We start from the raw sequence: 24,230 nt of genomic DNA on the forward strand, positions 1-24,230 counted from the left end.
CCTTGTCTCCAACAGGAGAAGCAATGCTTCTCAACACCTCAGGAATACAATGCATTAGTCAATGCATTGCATACTCCCTCAATCATCCCCTGAGGCAGAGTAGGACTCCTTTCCCATCCTCTCCTGTGTCATACACATGTTGTTTGGTTCCCAGAGTTGCAACAGCCTCAGAACTTGCTGTGTCTATTCAAGCCAAGTTCCAGCTGTGGTTGAAGGACTTTCTAGGGCAAATGGAGACTTAATCAATACCATGAAAAAAGAAAATGTAACGCTCGTAAAGCATGGAAAGTCATCCTAATTCTATCAGTGGCCAGAATGAGACAGGACAATCATTTTGCCAGCGTGTTCTCAGTGTAGCTATTGTGCTGAAAGCAAACAGAGCTGAGCACGTTCTTATCTTTCTCCAGACATGTTTTGCAGATGACGAGCTAGGAGAACAAACACTATTTTCCAATTGGTTTAAATGCTATTAAAAACCAAGACATACTCAATGTCAAGCAAAGATAAAAAGACAATAACAAAGGTCCCAAAAGACAGAATTCCTGGGACACTTATCAAACCTTGTACAAGAGTTTAGTGTTCAGCTTGGTCTTGTCTTTAACTTGCAACACAGCATCCATTTTTGTGTGTGTTTAGCAGCCTCCCAGACAACCTGCAGGGTCTCATTGCATCCACTCCACAATTTTCTTGCTGAAAAGGATGCAGTTGTGGTGGTGTGTGGAGCCAGCTGGGCAAGCTCTCCTCAAAGAACGGTCTGGAACTGCCACACCTGTGCTCTTAGAATTACACATGCTGTTAAATGCTTTGTTGGATGGAGGCCTAAATTACCATATCATTGTGTTAACAGACATTAGCTGGACATGATTTGTCTCTTCAGAGGATTTTTGAATTACTATGTGGAAGTTGGTACTTAGCAAAAATCTTGTCAAGTCCAAGCTTCCATGACAACCTCAGTGCACAGAAAACAAAGTCTTCGGTACACTCTTGCCCTGAGATGCTGACTTTCACCAGTGGTTTCTGTAAAGCTTTCTTTGGGGGGGTTATTTAGTGTCTCTGTTTAGACTGCCCCCTTGCAAAGCTTAAGTACATTAATTAATCATTCAGTGGTAGTTAGAAATCCATTCCTGAACTGATGTATCATAGAATCATAGATTGGAAAATCTAGATAGATTGGTTGGAAAATACCTTTAAGATCATCATGAAGTCCCCTGAGTGTGGGACCCAGCACTTGTCCTTGTTGAACCTCATACAGTTGGCTTTGGTACATTGATCCAGCCTTTCCAGGTCCCTCGATAGAGCCTACCTTCCCTCAGGCAGGTAATCATTCCTGCCCATCCTGCCCAGCTTGGTGCAAACTTACTGAGGGTGCACTCAATCCCCTGGAAGAACTGTAGTTCCCTGGATCCTCCTTCTGGCACTTATTGTAAATGGGGGTCACATTAGCTAATAATCTCCAGTCAGCTGGGGCCTGCCTGGTTAACCAGGACTGCTGAGAAATTATGGAAGGTGGCTTGGTGAGCACTTCCACTTGCTGCCTCAGTACCTTCGAGTGGAGCTCATCCTGCCTCATACACTTGTGTGTGTCTAAGTGGTGTAGGATGTTGCAAATCATTTCCCCTTGGATTACGGGGGCTCTGTTCTGCTTCCCGTCTGTCTTCCAGCTGAGGGGAATACTAAGCTTGGCTACGCCAAGAACAACTGCTCATACTACTAAAGACTGAGACAAAGATGGCATTAAGTATTTCAGCCTTTTCCTCAGTCTTTCTCACTAAGTGTCCCCAGAATCCTATAAAGGATGGAGATTCTCCTTAGTTCACCTTTTGTTCTTAATGTGTTTATAGCAACATTTTAATTGGGTTTTTATAGAAACATTTTTAATGTTTTTTTACAGCAGTATAGTGTCATTCAAATGGCACCATTTTGAGCAACACCTGAAGGCTCTCAAGCCCTCATCAACTTCAGGGGCCTTTGTGAGTAGGAAAAATATTCTAAAAGCACAATGGCACACATGAGAAAGGATGAACAATAATTTCCCGTGTATCCACAATTGAAGGTCAAAGGTCTGATTTTCCTTTGGTAACATGAAGAATTAATTTGGTGTAATCTGTTGAGCACAATACTTTGAGCCTGAGTTATATTTTAAGCCATGTTTTCACATGCTGGCAGCAAATGTTTGTCTGCCTCTATATATATGATTTTGATAGTAGCAGGGATCTGTGTGTGCCAAGATGAATTTTGAAGCAACCTCCCCCTAAGCATATGCAGTGTGAGCTGTTGCTAGGATATTGCCCTAGGACCCAGGAGAGCTGCCTCTAGTCTGGGGTCTGTCATTGACTTGCCAAGTGACCAGATACAAGACTATTTTCCTGCTGACAAGCTGGGATGAAGGTGAATGGAGGACATTGTGTAGTGGTCGGTACCACCATTCTGGTATCACCATTGCTGAATCAAGTCCTCCTCAGTCCATGACTGAGCCTACAGGCATTACAAAATAAAGGTAACACTGTAAAGGTAAATTACAAGGACATTTATTAAATCAGCAGATGTGTGCTAGACCTGAGTATGAAGGCAAGTAAACAAGGTAGGAGAAGTTTTGTTTCAAATAGTTACGTATATTAAGGATATTATGCAAAAGATTTGATAAATGCATCCTCATTTCTGGTTTTATTTTTAATTATCTGGATGACATTTTCATTTGCAACACTTAATGGCTTTAGCATCTGCCTATGGCAACACACAGACAGTGTTTCAGAGCTGTTCTCAATTGCATTTGGATACGTCAGAGAATTTGTAAGCGCTTCATTTCTCTCCACCTGCCAGAAGAGAGTGGAGTGATGGCTCTCTTCCAATGCTAAATACTTTTCCTGGTAGCCAGTGTCACTTTGTATAAACCAAATAGGTCTGCCTGTGCTAGACTCAAGGCTCAGGTCATGTAGGAGGTAAGACAGTCTCTGTAGTACTGGGCATCTCATGTATTAATTGGTAAAGGCTCAAGGTTCAGAAGAAATATTTGAAAGTAAATATTCTAGAGAAATCTGCCAGGTGGGAGACAGAGCAGATTTGCTGGTCCCCAGCCAGTCAGCTCAGTTAGAGATTCACTAGAAGATCTGGGAAAGTGAAGCATTCTAACAAGGTCTCTCATTTCAGCTTACAAGGAAAAGATGAAGGAGCTGTCCATGCTCTCCCTGATCTGCTCCTGTTTTTATCCTGAACCTCGCAACATGAACATCTATAAATATGATGGTGAGTGACTTCCACTGGAAATCATCCTGCATGTCAGATAATGTGCTAGAGCTGGGAAATAACTCCGTTCACCATCCCAGTCCATAGTGTTACTCAGTGGATGTTTTGCTAACTTTGGCTATTACCTTCTATTCATTGCATATCACTAGTGATACTGGATATGGTTCATAATAGCAAATAACTAAACTCTTGAAGTTAGCCCTCTCAAACTGAGCTGTACTTTTCCTGCCACCCATCTGAGAATTACAGCTCTTCAAAGCTGACATAACTCCCAAGGAAACCAAGAAAAGATGAAAGCATGCTTAAAATATTAATCAGTTTGGGAACTGCTCACAGGGAGTGTGAAATGACACAGCAATAAGCTTCTAAAATCGCTGTACATTTTTATCTGTATGAGATTAAGATATAATCAAGCTATTACTGATTAAATGAAATGTTCTCCTGAGAACAGTTTTCAGCCCATAATCTGCCATTGCATTTAAAATGCCCAAGGCAAAGATGCTAAGTCTTCTGTTTGTGCTTCTGATCTTACACTGAAGTCTGCACTGCTTCTCTCCTCAATACCACTGAGGTATTGAAGGACTCACCATTTCTCACTTTATTGTGCAGACATGGAAGTGAAACAAATCAACAAACGTGCCTCAGGCCAGGCCTTTGAACTGATCCTAAAGCCGCCATCCCCGGTCTCAGAAGCACCACGAACTTTAGCTTCTCCAAAGAAGAAAGAACTCTCTCTTGAGGAGATCCAGAAAAAGCTGGAGGCTGCAGAGGAGAGGAGAAAGGTATCTTTCCTTTAAAAAAAATGCTAGTAATTGAACATGACTTAATGTACAGAGTAACAGCCAGTCCGTTCATTGATGTGTCTTCTGTTGCCATCACTGACTCACAGTGCCTAGACAAAGATTATTAACATGTTTGAAGAAGCGAATTACTTCACTTTCTTTCAGCAGCTTGCAAACAAACATCACTGGTTTTGATACTCGGGAAGTATGCATCACAAACTACAGATAGCTTTGGACAGGAAACCCAAGTGGGTTCAAATATGCGTGCTTACTGTGTGAGTGGAAGTTGTTCATTCAGAGCATCTATAATAGTTGCTGAAAACCAGTACAATTCTTCTAATGTCTAAATTAAGAGATGGTTGTGCAATTCAAAGAGCTGCTGTCTGGGCTACCAGATCCTGACTCCTTGTAGTGCCCATGGAAATCACTCATGAGGCCTGAGGCAGATGAAAAGTCTTGCATACACATCACAGAGGCATAGCAGCTCTGAATAAAGAGCATTCTGGATCATTCACTGCACACCTGATTGAAGATGCTCGTGTAGCACAGCTACAGAGAGAGCCCTATCTAGCCAAGAGTCTCAACAGTGCTGGAAGTTGGCCTTGTAGGGTAGACTCTACCGAGTAAGTCTTCCCTTCTTTATGACCTTACTAAAAATGGTAAAGCCCTGTTTCATAATCAATAAATTATCACATGGGGTTTGCAGGGGTTGTTATACCTTCTTCACAAAGGTTAGCACAACATGCAGCAGGAAGTCCACATAAACTATTTGCCTTTCATCATAACTGATGTGTTGAAGAGGTCTTTATTTGCTCTTAAGTAAGAGCTCACTCAGATTGCCACATTTTATTTTATTTTTTTTCCAAAAGATAAAAGGCCAAATTCCAGATCAGGTAAGTTGGAGGATGACAGGCAGAGCCAATGAGACACTCACCATTGCCAGGCTGGGCTGCCAGTCTGAAACTTAGCAGTGTTCATTTACCAGAGTTCAATCATCAGCTCTATTGCATGCAGACAAAAATATACACACAAGTCCAGGGACAGCATATTTGCCACAGACAGCTCATGGAGCAGCTCCAACAAAAGCAGCTCACTTCTCCTTTCACTCCTGTCAGACCAGATCAGGGTTGCTTCCAATGCAGTGCTTACATAGGTGTATGGTGAGATGTGAGTCCACTGAAGTCCATAAATCTGTGTTATTGACAGGTCCTTAACACCTGGTGTGCAGTTTTAATTTGCAGTGACATGACTATTCTGAACCTCACTAATTTGAACGATTAATTTAATTTAGGTGAACACTGCAGTGTTGCCACATTTGCCGTTTCTGCTGCCTTGCTAACACAAGACTCTGCTTCTAATGCACAAGCATTAGCAGTATTGCTTCTTTCAAAGTCATACTTCTGCCTGAGTATTTGTTTCAAAGGACCTGACTGTGTGTGAAAAGAATATGCATTTGCATTAGCACCTGCCCAGAACTGTGAGCTTTCATACACCCAAATGATGTTATGCCCCAGAGACTTGGTCTGTGAAGTGCCTCTGTACCAAGCACAAATTCTCAAGTAAATATATGGACACAGAATGAAATGGCAGCAATTAAGAAGCCTGATATTATGCATATACATAGTGGAAAATAGAAATGGAATGTCCCAGATATTTCATTCCATTCATTTCATTACTGTGCATTTCTTCCTAAAGAAAAACTCATTATGTGATAAACTAGTAATCAGTGATAGCAATACAGACACCTGCCATTTCTTCCCCTTGGAACTATGTCAATTTTGAATTAACATGCAACTGAATTATTTTAATAGACAGGATCCTCCACATTAGCATTGCAGCAGAAATATCTGGGAAAGGAACAAAGAACAGAGCAGAAAACTCCATTTTCTCATTGATAAAATCCTCCATGTTCCCACATCTCAGCTATTGCCTTCATTTTTGGCCTGAAAAGGACTATATTGCAGAAAAGGATTAAAAAGCACACTTCCTGACATCCAGCATGGCATTTGTTATCATACTTTTCAATCTATGTACGACAGCTGTCAGGCATGAGCATTCTAGATCATGTCCTTCCAGCACAGTTCTAATTAAAATAAAGCATAACTAATGGATGAGAATTGCCTTTTGGAAAAAATACTAATTGATTTCACACTGTTTAGGAATTAGGTTCTGTTCCGTTAATTAGGCAGCGTTCATTAAAGAAATTTCTAACTCATGAGAACATGTATAGCAATCCATGCACCTCAGCAGTCTCCTACTTAGGCTGTTTCACCTGAGGCATTTTTTTTTCTTCTCCACCACACGGCTAAAGCCATTTGGGCTAGTTACAGATTTCTCCTTTCCGTTTATAGAATTCTCTTTACAGCATGCCAGTATTATCTCTTTTTTTTTTTTGTATGTGTGCTATATTTTCCCACCTTGGTAGATAATCAGAAAAATCTTTTCATCCCTCCCACTTAAGAAATTAGAGCACAGTGACATTGTAAGCAGCAGAAGTTTATTTCTTACAGAACCTTTCATATTTTTCAATTTTTATCCATTAGCCTTGAATTTTTAGCTATTATTACACTTGATATACAGACTTCAAGAGCTGTATGTTGAGTTATGTATCTTTATTGCCCACGTTCAACTTACTAGCATAAAAATGAAATACCAAAGGGATGCATATTTCTACTAAACTTCAATAATGGAAGAGAAATAATTTGTAATTAAATCCTCTTAATAGCTTTGCATTGGGATGAAATTCAATCAGGCTCGTCCCTGGTGCCTAGCAAAGAATGCAGAACAGTCATAACTTTTTAACTTTCAAGCTGTTGGATATAGACTTATAGCTTGATGAGTTTTTAATATCCTTACTATGAAATGCTGCAAGACAAGCACCCTGTGCAGCACAGCCTGGGATGGGCTCACTGTGCTCCCTGAAAACATCACTAATTCAACTCACTATTTCTTTCTGATTAAGAAATACCTAGGCTTCACCTTGGCATTTACATTGCAATAGGAGCTTTTAATCCTGTCTTCACATTATGCCTCATTAATAGTATCTCATAAATACACACTACACTGACGAATGTCAAGGTTAATGCAGCTTCTGCTGAACAATTTAATTTTTAAAAATCCAGCCAGTGAATGAATGTGTTATGGAAGTGAAGATCTTATGACTGTTGGCTTGCCTCATCCATCCTAATAACTCAGGATTCTCGTAGCTAAGGCAAATATATTCAAGCTGAAATTCCCAGTTTAGAACTAGTTGTTTGAGCGCATTTATTGCTTGATTTTATCTCTGCATAAATGACTTCAATACTTGGATGTATATGACAAAGAAAAATAGATAAATGTGAGAAAATAAAGCACTGGTTACTCAGGTAAGCAGAATTTTCTTCCTGAGAGTAATAAATTAAAAATATATGTCTTTCCAAAGCAAATTTCCATAAATAATTTTGCTCACTAAGTGAGTGTTTGGTTGTCTGCATCTGTCTCTGGCCAGCTACGTATGAGATGTGGATTTCCTTTAGAAGCACTCATCTCTGGGAACTGGGGATCCACATGATCCTTTAGAAATATGATATGAAGATCATAGGAGTTTGCCTGCATTAGCCTGTGATTAGCACAGCAGCACATTTCTGGGAGCAAAGGTATCTGTACCAGGAATATTTTTAAATATTTTTATTCCTCCACGTCTAGCATAAGATGCTGTAACTGTAGCTGCATTGGTTATGCCTTGTTATATTCAAGAGGTCTTCTGTACTTGAGTACAGAAGTACTTGAGTACAACTTTTCTCTTTCTCCACCATTTCATACTTTCCTCTCCTTACTAATTTTCTTTATCTCTCCATACCATTTCCAGCTTTTTTGACTCATTTCCTCACAGTAGCTGTGAGAAACTTAACCACAAGCTCTTCCACCACAAGTGTGGTAGAACATGGTCTGTCAAGGATTTGAAAATATCTTTTTCAGCACCTCAAACCATACAATGTTGAAAATAAGCTTGGAATAAAAAAAAACTTCCTGTGTCTGTTGGAATCCTGGATGAAGACTGTGGGAGTCCAAACACAGTGATAAAAAGCCAACACAAGCAACAAAGCGAGTTTATTAATCCCTGCCCCTCTGGGTATCTGGGGCCATTCATTTAGCCATTTCTGGATGCGCAGTAGATTTTGCACAGACCAGGTGGCCAAGTTCTCTTGCCAAATGTGTTGGGAACAGGAAATCATTTGACAATTCAGTAGACACATACCAACTGCCTTCCAAAATTGTCGTGAGTGGCTTTCAAACATGGTTTGAACATCAGGGAAATGGGCAGACCCACAGCTGAGGTACAACAGCATTAGAAGATGGGCATCAGTTTAAATGAGACTATTCCATGGATGCTTTCTGGCAGGCAGGGGTGCCCCTTTGTTTTGAACCTGAAATGGGTACCTTGAACTTTTTGAGTGAGGAAAAGGAATGCCATTTAAGGCTTATCATAAAGGGAAGTGGCATTAGGGGTGTGCAGTCAGTTCCTGAGGCCTGGTTTAGCTTTCATTCAGACTCTTACTGGTGCCAGCACAATTTGCATCCAGTAAATACTTAATTAGAGTATAAGGATTTTCTTCATTATCATGTGTTAGTGGACAAATTACTTTTGAATGGGCTGTCTGCCAGCATAGCCTCCAGAACAGTGTGTACTTTGATATGGAACTCTATTTTTTAACTATTGTCCTGGATTTATTATAATAAGAAGCATTTCCAGAGGCAAAAGGTTTGAATGGAATAAAATAAATCCTGAAAAATGGGCAAGTGCCCCAGAGTCTCAAAGGCATTTTGTTACCTCCCGTTGAAAGCCAATGTTCTTTTAAAAAATACTGCTTACAGGCACAGTCCAAATCCTACTTTTTATTATAGCATCTCCCAGGACCCTGGATATGTCCTTGGAAATGGCTGTTTTACAAATCTTGAGTATGCTTGATTTTATAACACATTCTATATGCATATTTAAATACCATCAAATGTTAGCCATCCAAATTAACAAGTCACTTCTTAAACATTTCATGGGAAGGGACATCACAATTGGTATCAAGAATATCTTTTCTCTTTAAAATCCCAACAGGAAGCTAAATAGATTCTTAGATTATCAAAGTTACTTCTAGATCACTTAAGCAAAAGGTCCACAAAAATTCGCATCAGCAACCAAAATTTAATGACAATAACTTTTCCAAAATTTTACAGAAGATTGCCATTGAACAATAAATCAAACAGAAAATGCAGAATAACTTCACAAGAACTGATCAAACTGAGCCACTCACGTTGGTCCAAAAATGGAAACGGAAGATGATGTTCAATTATTTCAGTTTTACATTGTATCAAGTCTTTTAAATTAACTTTTTAACTTTTTGAAGTAGCTTACTGTTAAACAAATGTTAAATATTAAGTATCTGAAATAAAATATTTTGTTTCAAAATATTTTTATTTTTATTATATTAAATTATTTATGCTTTTATTATATTTTATTATAATTTTATTATATTAAAATTATTTACGCTTTTGTTAAGTATATGGGACTTTTATGATTTTCCAATAAGTCTAAAAAAATCCCTTCTTTGCCCAGCTCTTTTTCCCTTTGGCTCATCCTCCTTCCTTCTCCACCAGTGGAACTCCTCTGCTCTTTGCTGTGCCTGTCTGGGGACTTTTTGTTCCCATTTGCAACATCTTTTGACCCGAGTTTTTGAGTTATTTTCTCTGAGTTAAAGATCTGAAAAATGTTTGCTTTATTATAGTATATGCTACAAATGAGGTAAGAGCAAGGAAGAGGCTGTATAAGGTATCACTTCAGCAGACCATTCCCATCATCAAGTGCTCCAGGGATCAGAGTGTGAGAAATGAGCCCTTAACTGCAGCCAGGCTAGAGGTGAAAGCAAAAACATTAACTGGCCAAGATGGATGAAAGCAGCTTTGTCCTCAGATCTCAAGCAAACCATTACAGCCTTGCAAAGACAGATGTGTTTTTACTTCTTGCTGCAGGAGGTTCTGCCTGGCTTTTGCAGCCTTTTCTAGAATCTGCTTTATTTGCCTTGTCAGTGCATTTGGCATTATGTGTGTCTTACCTTCATTAAAATTCTTGGTTTCTCCTTCTAGTTGGATCTCGCTCATATAGAAGAATTGCAGCTTTTTTTCACTTCATTTGAAACCATATGATAGAATTCAATTGGATTTTTTACCAGTAATTGTAGTTATTAGTTAAAGCCTTTAATTTAGGCTTTTAACGAATTCATTTTTATGGATAACAATGGCAACAATGCATTGTGACCTGTGCTGAAATACACACTTAGCTTCCCAGAGCCGTATTTCATTCCCTGTTTTCTGTTTGCCTCTTGTGCTCCCTCTGATTTAGTTTATCCAAAAGAGTACAATGTTGTTTATTATTTCCAAACAACCCATCTGAAGCATACTCTCTTAGACTAGACTTGCCTGGAGGATGGGCCCAGTGCTGCCAGTTCTTTGGCTTCTCTCCTGGGATTAGTAGTTTCATGTTAGTAATTTGATGTAAAGTAAACAACAAAGTTTATCCTTCTGAGCAAAGCGTTTACAAAGAAATATAACGCAGCATTGCATGTAGGCTGCAACTATTTGATTCCTACCTGCAGTTTTCGTCTGCCTTGCAAAATCTGAATTTTAAACTTAAAATGGCTCTTTTGTTTTCTATAAAATAAAACCTTTTTTTTTTTTTCTTCCCCTTCCTAGTCAGTAAGATGAAGCCAAACATTAATATAATGTCCCCATAATATAATGGGGACAAAACATCATCTGAATTTATTTTGTTTCTTTCACAGCAGTGAACTTCAAAGCCTGCTATTAACTGTTCAAGCACATTGACAGGTAGTCCAGCCTAGGTGAAAAATGCACCTCTCCTGTGGTGGGAGCCTCCTTTTTAATGCTCTACATACCTTCGGCCCCCAGTCCCATATCTCTACAAATAAAATGCTCACAGCTCATAGGCTGCAGCTGTCAGAAGTTGAGCAACCACCACAGTAACCCGAACAACCCAGGGCAGTATCATATGACAGCATTTTGTGTTTACAGAAGTGCTTTGGACACTGTTCTGCTGCTGCCCAAGGCACGTACCCCACATTTAGCCAGTGCCTCTGGGCCCCCATTGTTGAAGTTAATCTGGTTTATTTTATTATATTTTATTATAATTTTATTATATTAAAATTATTTACGCTTTTGTTAAGTATATGGGACTTTTATGATTTTCCAATAAGTCTAAAAAAATCCCTTCTTTGCCCAGCTCTTTTTCCCTTTGGCTCATCCTCCTTCCTTCTCCACCAGTGGAACTCCTCTGCTCTTTGCTGTGCCTGTCTGGGGACTTTTTGTTCCCATTTGCAACATCTTTTGACCCGAGTTTTTGAGTTATTTTCTCTGAGTTAAAGATCTGAAAAATGTTTGCTTTATTATAGTATATGCTACAAATGAGGTAAGAGCAAGGAAGAGGCTGTATAAGGTATCACTTCAGCAGACCATTCCCATCATCAAGTGCTCCAGGGATCAGAGTGTGAGAAATGAGCCCTTAACTGCAGCCAGGCTAGAGGTGAAAGCAAAAACATTAACTGGCCAAGATGGATGAAAGCAGCTTTGTCCTCAGATCTCAAGCAAACCATTACAGCCTTGCAAAGACAGATGTGTTTTTACTTCTTGCTGCAGGAGGTTCTGCCTGGCTTTTGCAGCCTTTTCTAGAATCTGCTTTATTTGCCTTGTCAGTGCATTTGGCATTATGTGTGTCTTACCTTCATTAAAATTCTTGGTTTCTCCTTCTAGTTGGATCTCGCTCATATAGAAGAATTGCAGCTTTTTTTCACTTCATTTGAAACCATATGATAGAATTCAATTGGATTTTTTACCAGTAATTGTAGTTATTAGTTAAAGCCTTTAATTTAGGCTTTTAACGAATTCATTTTTATGGATAACAATGGCAACAATGCATTGTGACCTGTGCTGAAATACACACTTAGCTTCCCAGAGCCGTATTTCATTCCCTGTTTTCTGTTTGCCTCTTGTGCTCCCTCTGATTTAGTTTATCCAAAAGAGTACAATGTTGTTTATTATTTCCAAACAACCCATCTGAAGCATACTCTCTTAGACTAGACTTGCCTGGAGGATGGGCCCAGTGCTGCCAGTTCTTTGGCTTCTCTCCTGGGATTAGTAGTTTCATGTTAGTAATTTGATGTAAAGTAAACAACAAAGTTTATCCTTCTGAGCAAAGCGTTTACAAAGAAATATAACGCAGCATTGCATGTAGGCTGCAACTATTTGATTCCTACCTGCAGTTTTCGTCTGCCTTGCAAAATCTGAATTTTAAACTTAAAATGGCTCTTTTGTTTTCTATAAAATAAAACCTTTTTTTTTTTTTTCTTCCCCTTCCTAGTCAGTAAGATGAAGCCAAACATTAATATAATGTCCCCATAATATAATGGGGACAAAACATCATCTGAATTTATTTTGTTTCTTTCACAGCAGTGAACTTCAAAGCCTGCTATTAACTGTTCAAGCACATTGACAGGTAGTCCAGCCTAGGTGAAAAATGCACCTCTCCTGTGGTGGGAGCCTCCTTTTTAATGCTCTACATACCTTCGGCCCCCAGTCCCATATCTCTACAAATAAAATGCTCACAGCTCATAGGCTGCAGCTGTCAGAAGTTGAGCAACCACCACAGTAACCCGAACAACCCAGGGCAGTATCATATGACAGCATTTTGTGTTTACAGAAGTGCTTTGGACACTGTTCTGCTGCTGCCCAAGGCACGTACCCCACATTTAGCCAGTGCCTCTGGGCCCCCATTGTTGAAGTTAATCTGGTTTATGCAGAGAAATTATCTTTCCACACAGTGCTGGTAACAGCAAAGCAACAAATTTTACACCGTTTCCAGACCTGGTGAGCTGTTTGCCCTATGGGTTGGGTTTTTTTGACTCCACATAAGTATTTAATTTCAGCCACATGTCTCCCTGTTTCCAGTCCCAGGAGGCCCAGGTGCTGAAACATCTGGCAGAGAAGAGAGAACATGAGCGAGAAGTGCTTCAGAAGGCTTTGGAGGAGAACAATAACTTCAGCAAAATGGCAGAGGAGAAGCTGATACTGAAAATGGAACAGATCAAAGAAAACCGTGAAGCTAATTTAGCTGCTCTTATTGAACGTCTCCAAGAAAAGGTAAACACACCACCATTCCTCAGCTTAGACTAGAGAGGAAGATCTAATCAACATTTTTAAGAGGTGCTGTGGGTAACTCTTGTATCACTTGCTGCACTTGAGAAATTTTTGAATCAGAGACCCTGATCTAAACCACCACTCACTTTTGAGAAAAACTGAACTTGTGTAATCACACAGTCACAGAATGGTTGAGGTGGGAAGGGACCTCTGATGGTCATATGGTCCAACCCCCCCTGCTCAAGCAGGGCCACCTACAGCCAGTTGCCCAGTACCATGTCCAAACAGCTTTTGAGTAACTCCAGGGATGGAGACTCTACAACATCTCTGGGCAACCTGTGCCAGTGCTCAGTCACCCTCACAGTGAAAAAGTGTTTCCTGATGTTCCGAGGGAACCTTCTGTATTTCAGTGAGTGTCCATTGCCTCTGTTCCTGTCACAGGGCATCACTGAGAAGAGCTTGGTGTTTTGTGCCCTCCATTCAGGAATTTATAAACATTAATGAGATCCCCCATCCCCCTCAGCCTTTCCTCATAGAAGAGGCTGAGAATTGCTCCAGTTCCTTTAATCTTCATGACCCTGACTGTCTTCAGAGAAAGAGTGATTTTTTAGTTTTTAAAGAAGTGCTGTGAGCAAATGAAAGTTCTCTTGTGTTTAGGTTTTGGCTTTTAAGAAAATCCGTTGATCAATTCAAGCAGTTGTCCTATGTCTGTAGTTCTTGGTTTCTCAGAGGAGAAATATGAAAAAATACAGGGAAAAAAATCTTTCCTGTGCATCAAAAGGGGCCTCCATAAATTTTACAGCTGAAAGCAACTACATTTTCTTTTGGAGATCCTTGAAGTAAATGGGTAAATCACAAACCCCACCATGCAGGATCAAGAGTGCTCTTCTCCAAAACAACCCTTCTGCTCCAGAGACAGAAACATACAGATAAAGATTTAGAACGGTTAAGAAAAAATTACTGTATGAGCAATCACTTTTTTCTCTCAGTGATGAACTCTATAATGTGATAGTAAATTGACTAAGAGAAAGACAGTATCTCTCAGTGGTTTTCAGTTAGGTCTTTCCCATAAACACTTCTGCTTATTAATGAAGACAAAAGCCTCAGAGAGCAGAAAAGAAACAACAGAAGCCAAAGAATGATGTTACAAGAGACTACGCAAATGGGATAATTCTTGAGCTTAAGAACTGTACCCAGATAGCTTGACATTTTCGCAGTTGGATTAGTTTGAAGGCACATATCCCAAAGATTATGAAAACAAAGGGAAAAGCCAATTAGCCATCATTGAAGTCCAAAAAGAAATGGAAAGGACAGCTGATCCATCTCTCTGTTGTAGTTTAATGTTAACAAACTGTTAAGCCCCATTTCCACGGAAATATGATGGCATATGTGCATCCAAAGGAAGCTTCTGAATAAATATGACAGTAACTTATTTGGGAACATTTGTACACATCAGTAATTAAAAATAGTGCAACTGTACAGTTCACCAACACAAAAGCAAACCCTGAATATGCAAAAAAAAAGAAGTAGTGAAATATCTGGGTCCATATTTTCAAAAGTTACACAAAACTGTAGATGCCCCGAGGTTTTTGGTGTCAAGAATTGCCTACAATCAAAGATAACTTCTCTATGCTGCAATTAACAAGAGCAAGGAACAAGTCTCATAAAAAAAATAGCATTCATAATTATGGATCGTATAACTTACAGAGTCTCTGTATAACTTGCAGAGTCAGTTGATACAATAAGCTGTCTGGGCCCGTGATCCATAGACCAACTCAAACTGAAAAAGTAACTGTTTACTTCAGTGAATTTTCAACCTGTAAAAACACTAATGCAATTAAATACCTAGGGAGTGCCTTAAACTGAAGTGAGCTAGGGATGGATGTTTGCTTCTGTGGTCACCTTGTGCTTGTCATTTGATTGGCAGTTTTTCCGTGATCAGACAAAAGAGGTAAAAGTCTGATATTTTGACAGTTGAAAGGAGAGAGACATAAACCAAAAAGCCTAAAACCCAGACACTGACAAATAAAACAGTTTTATAAACACCCCAAGTAGAACATTCCTAAGTTAATTTGACAGTTGTTGTTTTTGACCACAGGCCCATTTCCATGGATGTGTCTGAATTTAGAGTGGCTGAAGTAAGTCTAAGTCAATTACGCCTGCTTTTGTAAAAGGGATGACAGCACAGCTGGAAGTGGATGGAAGGGTCTAGCATTGACTTTTGGTAACTGCATCCTGCCTCCAGCATAGTCAAAAAAAGAATGGAGAGAACAGCTGCCTTCATCATTCAGTCAAAGGGGATGTTTGAGATGTTCAGATTGACCCTTCTTGGTGGAATTAAATTATTGAACCTCTGTTCATGATTCCTACACACTACAGACAACACAGTAACTAACACTTCTTCTGCATACAGTGTGGAAGCAATTCAGTGAGGTCCGATTATCTTTCCCTGTGTTTAGTTTTAACATCCAAGAATTCAAAGGGCAGATGTAAGCATATGGCACATTTTAGTCTGCAAGCAGCACCTCTTTACATTGGCCTTGAAAATGAAACTCTTTGAAGTGCTGAGGATTATAAGTAACACCATATCAGACAAAAGAGTGAGGTCCAGAGCATAAGTAGAACATAAGCATTGAACATAGTGTGGTGGGTGACACCTTCCTGAGTTGAATCGTTTAGAGGTGGTTGTACTGTGAAATAAGTTTTGCACAAGCATCAAATGCACAGGTGGTTGTCAGGAGGCTCCCCAGAGCAGGTGGAATGAGAAAGAGGTTTGATTTTTCCCTTCTTGTTGTTTTCCAGGAGAGGCATGCTGCAGAGGTCCGTAGAAACAAGGAGCTCCAGGTGGAACTGTCTGGCTGAAAACAGTAATGGTGGATGTGACCCATCCCCACCATTAGTAAACTCCCCCTGCCTATATTATTATGGATCATGCGATATCAGTATGGGAAATGTATGACATGGTTTAAAATAAAAAATAAAAATAAAAAATCAAGAACTCAATAAAAAACTTTAAAAAAGAAACAAAAACAAAAACAAATGCCGTCTCTTTGCAGAATGATTTGCTTGATGTTTAAAAAACTTGGATCTTATTTTGTAAATACTTACATTTTTGTTAAAAAATACAAGTATTGCATTATGCAAGTTATTTCATAATCTTACATGTCCTGTAACAGGCTTCTGATGTTGTCTATTTCCACTCGGTTGAATTTGCTGGGTCTGTCCATTAGAAGCACCTCATGTCTAATTCCATTCCCTGCGACTTTCATTCCAACCACCACGAGGTCAGTAGTAGTTCTACGGTGCTAGAGACCAGTCATTGCCTAATAACCTAGACTGCTTTGCCATCAATAGGCTTTGTTGGAACAGTGACTAGATCACAGGTATCATGACTTCACGTTCAGGTGTCCAAGACAAAAAGCTCTTAAAATGTTGTTTCTTCAAATGCGATTTAGCTACAGGACTCTGTAGTGTGTTACATAATTGAGGTTAAATCACCACAGGCAGTACTTGTTGCTTCTGCTTTTTGAGGTGAGAGGCAGCAAATACAGCTGTGCAATAGAATGACAGCAAGTGGGATCAGTTTGAGGCAAATTCAAGAGGCACATTGTAACCATCAAGCTATGACAACTTCTGGATGATGCCAAACAGCCATACAAACGCTAATTGTAAAGTGAGCTTAATTTACCACTTGAAAATTTATTGATGGAGCAACTAAAAGCATCAAGTGGCTTTTATCTGTAGGTGCCATGATCTATGATACTTACCTGATGCTATCACATTACACGTGTAATAGTACGAGAGGCTACCGAATATTTCACCTGGAACCCATGAGCCAGTAGTTACCTTTTTTTTTCGACACTGCTGACTTCCATTCATCATGACCTTTCCTCTTCAGTGTTAGCCAACCCTACCTAGTGACAGACATCTCTAGGACCAAGAGGGCTGAAGCAGGAGGAATGACTAGACAGGGTGCTTGTGCCAAGTACAGTATCACCAAACCTAACACATCATTCCCAAAATAGCTGCGGTTTTGAAGTTGTCCCTACCCCCCTGGAGGTTGCTGCCTGCATATTCTACTCTTCATTAGTGCTATTTTCCTGTATGTCATTGTGAGCAAGCTGTGATTAATAAAGAATTGGGGTTCTGTGAACTGAAAAAGGGCTTGTCTCTTCTCTCGCTCCATTACTTCTCTGACATGTGCCCATGTGAGCTGAAAATCTAATGTAGTCATAAAAGCACAGAAATGAGATTTAAATAAGACCTTTTGATAAACCTACCCAATTTCTCTGCTAATACAGGGATAACCCCTGCTATGTACTTCTCTGTGCTTAAGCTGGTTGTTTTTAAAGATTACCATCTAAACCGAGTTTATAGATGTGATCTCTAGCACTGAATTTATTAAAAAAGAGAGCTAGCTACACACACGTGCATTAATCCTGACTCGATATTGGCAAAAAAAATAATCTGGGGAAAGGAAAGTGAATAATGCAACTCTGGGTACATACATGAGTAGCTGCAGCAAGATTTGGCTGTTTACACACTGACTTTCAGGGTAAAGGATTAATTTACAGGATATACTGAAAAACAAAAACTTGCTGGGGAAGCTGATAAAATGCAGAGATGAGATACAAAGTTGAACTGAACCCCATTTAGAACTGGAGAGGTGATTGAGAATTACCTTTAGGATTATTTTTCTGATTTACACTCATGAACGTGGCATCATTTACTTGCTCTTTCAGAGCAATGGGTTTCCAAAAGGTCCAGATCTGCAACAATCAGTTGCTTACGCATGCAGCCCGTTTTATTTCAGAGCCAAGTTCTGCCCCTGGAAGATCTGGCCTGCAGACAAACCCAGCAGATGCTGACCCAGGCTCATAGCTGCAAGCCCAGCTCTGTGTGCAGGGAGCTCTGTACCACAGAGTGTGAGGAGTACTCCGACTTGTCTTTCTGGCAAAATTACCAGAAGTAAATCTGGCAGAGAAGCCAAATCGCAAGCTTTGGATCAGGATGTCAAGAGCTTCAATGTTGCCAGGCGCTCAAAGTTTGTGTATTGCTTTAAGCCCCACGAAAAGGTTGTTCAGTCAAGCTTGTATTTCAATTTAAGACCCAGGGCCTTGGTCTGAGGGTCCCTGAATTGTTGTTTCATTTGCCAGTGTCAAGTCACTCACAGTTTTCCCCATTATTTGATTTAACAAGCTCTGGTTGTGCTTCAGGTCCCTTTCCTGTTTGTCCCACTGGCTGTGCTTGCTCAGGGAACAGGCCAAGAACAAGGCTCTGTCCTGAGGCCAAGCAGGGCAGCCTGCTTCACCTGCATGGGGCTACACTCTCTTCCTGCACAACTGAGGGCATCTGCATCCAAAGCACCTGTTGGGATGGTCCCCCAGCACAGACCTGGAAATTGCCTGGGAAATGCTTCTCTGCAAATACCAAGGCTGTACCAGGGAAATGAGTGAAGAACAAGATGGTGTGAGTGGGCACTATAGACCCAAGCCAGAGCCCATGCTCTGCTCCTCTTAATAGAGTTCATTTTATTAATCTATAACTACCTTTTGAAAGCCTGTTTACACATACACTGCATCTTTCAGTGGCAAGCAGAGAGCTCAGGACTTTGAAATTAAAAAAAAATAAATTAGGCAGCTTCTTTGGTTAACTGTAGATGCCCAACTAGATGCTGTGAGCTTTGAGCAGCTGATGCTGCAGAGCAGAGCATTTTTCGTATGCTGCCTGACACCTCCCAAAGGACAGGAGGGAGCCTGGAGTGCTGGCATTGCACCACGTAGATGCTCCCTCCTCCCGCCAAGCTGTGTGATGGCTCAGCAGCCTGACAGAGCTGTGCTGCACACCCTGAAAGGTGAGCTATGGCCTTCACAGGTCCTGGGACTTCCCCGCTGAGGGGAGACTGGGCTCGTGTTCCCATTAGATAAGCCATCAATTATGTCAAGGCTGCCACAAAGTGACTGCCTGAGTAATCAAAGAGGAATGATCCAAACCTGTCACACTTCACGTTATCATACTGAAGCCACAAAATTTATGCTTGGATGTAGGGCTCAAACCCATCACTGATTCAGACCTTGAAAACAATGCCTTTTTTTGCCCTTTGTTATCATGTTTCTTGTCATGTTAAGGGTTTATTTATAATGACTGGAAAAAAATCCTAACCCCTCTACAGTCACAAGGCAAAGCAGAGAGCGATAAGGTCTCTTCTCGGCCTGCTTTTCTTCAGACAAAACAACCCCAGTTCCATCAGTGCTCATAAGACTTGCTCTCCAGACCCTTTTCCAGATTGGCTGCTCTTCTCTGTATTCACTCCAGCACCTCAATGTCCTCCTTGTAATGAGGGGCCCAAAACTCAACACAGTATTTGAAGTGCAGCCTCACCAGTGCTGAGTACAGGGGGACAGTCACTTCCCTAGTCCCGCTGGCCACATTATTCCTGTACAGTAGTGGAAAGAAGAGAGGATTGCAGGGGAAGAGGCAGCCCCTACTTCCATCTAGGAGCACACACACCATTATGAGCACATTTCAACAGTGGAAGGAGGCATCATTCACTCAGCAGAAGGGATACTGCGAGGGAGGTAGTAGGAGAATTTTAGATAATCTTCCCCATTCCTCAGGGCTGGTGTCACAGTGATGCTGGTGCAGTGGTGCCATGCAGTGGTCAGTCTTGAGAAAAGAGATCATCTCTAAATACATCGGGGACTGCAAGGATTTCTGATCTGAAGGATATCCATTTAGTCTGCTGCACAGTTCACACTATGTCTCTTTATAAGGCAGATGGTGGCTCCAAAATATGAAGACTGAGTCCAGACATTTTCAGGTTTAACCACACTTTAAACACAAGTGGCAGAGCCATGGAGAGCTGTAAGACAAAAAAAAAAAGGGCTGATATTTTTGTGATGAACAAGGAGTATCCAGAATTACAACTATGGCAACACCACCATCAGAAACTCTCATGACTCTGAGAATATCTGCATGAGTGAAACTTCAAGCACGTCTAGAAAGCAACAGGTAATAGACAGTTGCCAGCTCAAGAGGGAGACAGACACGATGACAAAAGCAACACCAAAATCATCAGCAGATCAGGGGCTAAATGAATATGAAACAACTCACATTTGAAAAGCAGAGCTCATCTCCCAGCAGAGGAGAGAACATGATCCCGCTTGAAGCTGCCAGCCTTGAAAAAAAATGAACTCTTTCTCCACTCCCACCCCAATACTTAGAACTAGGACACAAGACAGAAGAATCTAAAATCCAGCCCACAGTACATATGTAAATATAACCTATAGCTCTGAGAGCAGCAGAAACAAGAGTCTGCTATGGACTCCCCCTGTACTAAGGGGTTCTCCAATGCACAATAAAGTGCCTGAGCTTCAGGAATTTATAACTTCGGTGTTGCTGATGCTCTGATAGGATCTGAGCTTTAACTCTTCCTCTGAGGAAGTTAATGGTGGTTCCTTTTCTATTCAAATATGCACAAAGACACCAGGGATCCATGTAATTTGTAATTTACTCAGGGAAACATTCACCTTCTTCAAGTTTACAATGCAATGCCAGCCTCTCTTTCTTCTAGGTGGTAGTTAATAGTTGCTGTAAAATGTATTCCAGCTGTAACAGAGTGGCTTTGGTCAGATATATCCTAGAAAAGGAAGCCCCTGGGCAGCTCCTGTAGAAGAAGGACATGAAAAGCATAAATTATCCAAGATACAGGCTAGATTTATGAGATATAGGGAAATAGCCGAGCTATGACTTTATTTTAGGTATCATAGTTGCAACAGACTTTTAAACAAACTTTAGAAAACAAGTACACTATAATAAAATATCTGTTAAAAACATTAATTCTTAAAATAAAAGATTAGACAAAGAGTCTTTTAGATAATAATTTCCACAGGATCATAGCAGTTCAAGAAAAATCCCCGTGTACAACACTTCGTGACCAGAAGAGGGCAAGCTCTGATTATTTAACAGGCAAATAGAGAAGCTAAATTAACTTTAAAAAGCCTGTCAAGCTGAGCTCTAGACTGAAATCCCTCTTCAGAGTGTCGTGGAGATTGATGCTGTTTGCCCTAAAATCTGGATTTGGGTTTATATACAACATAAAATACAGTAATTTTTCCTTCGGTAAAATTCATTACTTTGGTTAAATTTTCTAAAAAAAGTCACAGTACTGGGCAGGAATTGTATACACTAAAGGATAAGGTAGCCACATGAATAAAGGGGTAAAAACTAGTTTTCTATTAGTCTGGAGTTAGGACCTGGCTCCTGCCCCCAGGGAGTCTGAACCAGCTCTCCTGAGTGCAGGGTGGAGGCAGGAATATCTCACTGCTTTTAAGCTGGATTTCGAGCAGGTTAGGAAACAGTGATGCTCACAGCAGAAGCAACCAGACTCAACAGCTGGGACATCCCTTCCTGCGATGTGTTCTACACTCACATTTGCAGGTGGTGAAGAAGCTGGTGAAGGCTGTGGCACATGACCAGCTCTCAGTGAACCAAGGACGAGTGACCTGGATTGCAGATCAATCCTGACATAGGTATTGTCTCGGGAGCAGCACTGGATAAACGCACATCTTCTGCCTCCAGAGACAGATCTGGAAGCAGCATAGCTACTTGCTCACGAAATACAGCCTCTGCTTGAATTAACAGTTTCCGTTAGACCTCTAGATGTCCTTATGAAGGGGCAGCTCAGTTTTCCTCGTGCCATGCTCCTAGGACACCCTACCAACGCTGGAGGGAGCCTGGCTCAACTCAGCCTGGTCTGTCAGTCTGGGTGCCTGCCTGCCCAGACACAGCTGCAGCAGAGCTGGAGGGAAAGAAAACATCCCCTGGGAACTGCAGAGAAGGAGGAGGCATCTTGCTGCCACTGGGAACCAGCAGAAAACTGGTAGAAGAGCTGGGGGAGGACAAAGGCAAAGTTGGGAGTGAGCTTCTGCTTTGGGTCCCCCCCCATCCCTGGAACTTCAGGAGGGGTCCTGTGGGAAGGTGTCCTGTGTGCAGGGTCACGGGGTGCCTGGGGATCTGCTCTCTAGAGCCATCCAAGATGCTCTCCACCACTGACACCACTGCATGGGTCTATGCCCCTGTGCTCTCCAGCTCACAACAGGTCACCAGCCTTGGCCTTACCTGCTGATTCTGGCCAGCTGATGGTTCCATATCAGAGCTGGAAATTATACTACTTTTTTATTTTTCCATTACATTTTTACTCTCCTGCTTTATGCAATAATCAAATGCTTGGGCTAGTTTTAAAAAAGGATTCATGATTCTATTAGAGGATTCACTATGGCTTTTGAAGTCAGGCACGCATCTCTCTCCTCTCAGCAGGCTGCTTCTGTAGCTTTGAAGCAGCTCATCAGCAAACCAAGCTGGAAGTTACGATATTGAAATTAGAGAGATTCTTCCTCATTATTTCTCATCATTTGTATGGTTATCCAAGGTGGCCAGTCTCTCCACATCAAGGCTGAAGACAATTTTTTTTTTTCCCTCAAAGCTACATAGTTGTGGAGGACAAGGAGGAGACAGCTAAAAATAAAAAAATCACCTAATATCACTCTTCTAATATCTTCTCCATTTTGCCAAGTTGATAACTTGGACATCTTCTTCCAGAGCACTGGAACATGCAGAGTTTACAGTGTTGGCAGGCTCACTTTTGGCTACTGCAAACTGTGCCTGGCAGGTCTCTGGCCTGGTTGAGGAGTCTCATGTCCCTACCAGGCAGCCTGCACACAGCTGTGCTGCTTGGACACTGAAATTGTTTACTGAGACATGGGCTGTTTGCACCATTTGGCCTCCATGCCAAAGCACATTGGATGATCATAAATGTAGCAAGCTGTCTTGGCTCTACAAAGTGCTCTGCATTGCCCGAGGCATCCACTGGCTCTTGCAGCACGTGTGCAAGGATGTACACAAACAACCCTAAGCTCCCTAGTCTGGGCCCAGGGCTGACCAAGCTCAGCCAGCTTGGAAACAGGATCACCCCAGCCAAGTGCTTCCATGCTGGGAGTCCCAGGACATGCCAGCCAAGCATTCAGCAGCCATAGCACAGCTACATGGGCTCCAGCTCTCCATCAGCTCAGTTCTACAGTGAAGAGGGCAGCAGAGCCACCACAGCTGCCCAGGTCTCTGCAGTCCCTGAAGTCAAGGCAGAGCTGGAACTTTGTCCTCCACCAAACTCTGGCTCATTTTTCCCCAGCGCAGCAGGGTCCTCTGGTCAAGGCTTCCCATGTTGTGTGTCCTCACTCTTCCTGCAGCCAAACTGGTCACTTCTGTCTGTGTTTCTTTCTCCATGAGGCACTGGGTAAGCCAGCTGGCTGCTGTGACGCTGAGGCCTATTCCCAAAGCCACTCATCCACCTCCTTCCCTTCACTGCACCCCTGCACCGAGACCTCTGCCAAAGGCAGGTAGGAAGGGACGGGTACAGGCAGGACTTGCAGGTTTGTCCTGTAGCACTCAGCAGGGTTCCCCAAAACAATGACCAATTTTTCAAGTTTTTCCAGAGCCCTCCTACTGTTCCCCCTCTGAATTTATCTAGTATCTAACTGCAAGAATGATGTCTTACAGGTTTGATTAATTCTGCATCTTTTGAATCTTCACTTGCAAGAGCAGCTGCACCAGGTGAGATCAAGCACCCATTTGTCCCAGTTCACTGCTGGTGGGCAGTAACAGAGCCAAAGAGGAGTCCTTGCCATAAGGAGAGGGACTGTCTTTATGCAGGGTCTCAGAAATGGAGTGGCTCTTCTGACTCACTGGAAATGGATACCCAGGCACACAGTATTTTCAAAGCTTCTGGCTCAGGATGGAAAGCTGCCACATGGAAACCCTCCTTGCTAGCACAGGTCACCCAGAGGTGCTAATGCTTACTACTCTAGGTATGGAGCACTGTCCCAAATTATATTGAAAACTGAATTTTTTATAATACTGAGGAAAAGTCCTCTCTTTTTATTTTGACCAACAAAACATAGAGAATACTTTTCCATTTTCACATTTTACTTCTTCTCAAGATAAATTAGATATTTATTAGTTTGAAGAATAATT

General features: G+C 41.3%; 1 protein-coding gene across 2 annotated transcripts in view; it reads left to right on the forward strand.

Moving 5' to 3' along the window:
- Positions 1-17,363, forward strand: part of STMN2 (stathmin 2) — a 39,988-nt gene extending 22,625 nt beyond the window's left edge. Inside the window, exons 2-5 of one of the 2 annotated variants that reach the window (XM_010006392.1) lie at positions 3,148-3,243; positions 3,853-4,025; positions 13,014-13,205; positions 16,005-17,363. In XM_010006392.1, the coding sequence (XP_010004694.1) occupies positions 3,148-3,243; positions 3,853-4,025; positions 13,014-13,205; positions 16,005-16,064 (521 nt within the window). In that variant the 3' untranslated portion in view covers positions 16,065-17,363. Of the gene's footprint in view, positions 1-3,147; positions 3,248-3,823; positions 4,026-13,013; positions 13,206-16,004 lie in introns of those variants that run through there. The other variant, XM_010006393.1, reaches the window with a different exon arrangement.
- The last annotated feature ends 6,867 nt before the right edge of the window (positions 17,364-24,230 follow it).

Source organism: Chaetura pelagica, unplaced genomic scaffold (assembly GCF_000747805.2).
Source record: "Chaetura pelagica isolate M959 unplaced genomic scaffold, ChaPel_1.0 scaffold76, whole genome shotgun sequence".
In the NCBI taxonomy this organism is placed as follows: domain Eukaryota; kingdom Metazoa; phylum Chordata; class Aves; order Apodiformes; family Apodidae; genus Chaetura; species Chaetura pelagica.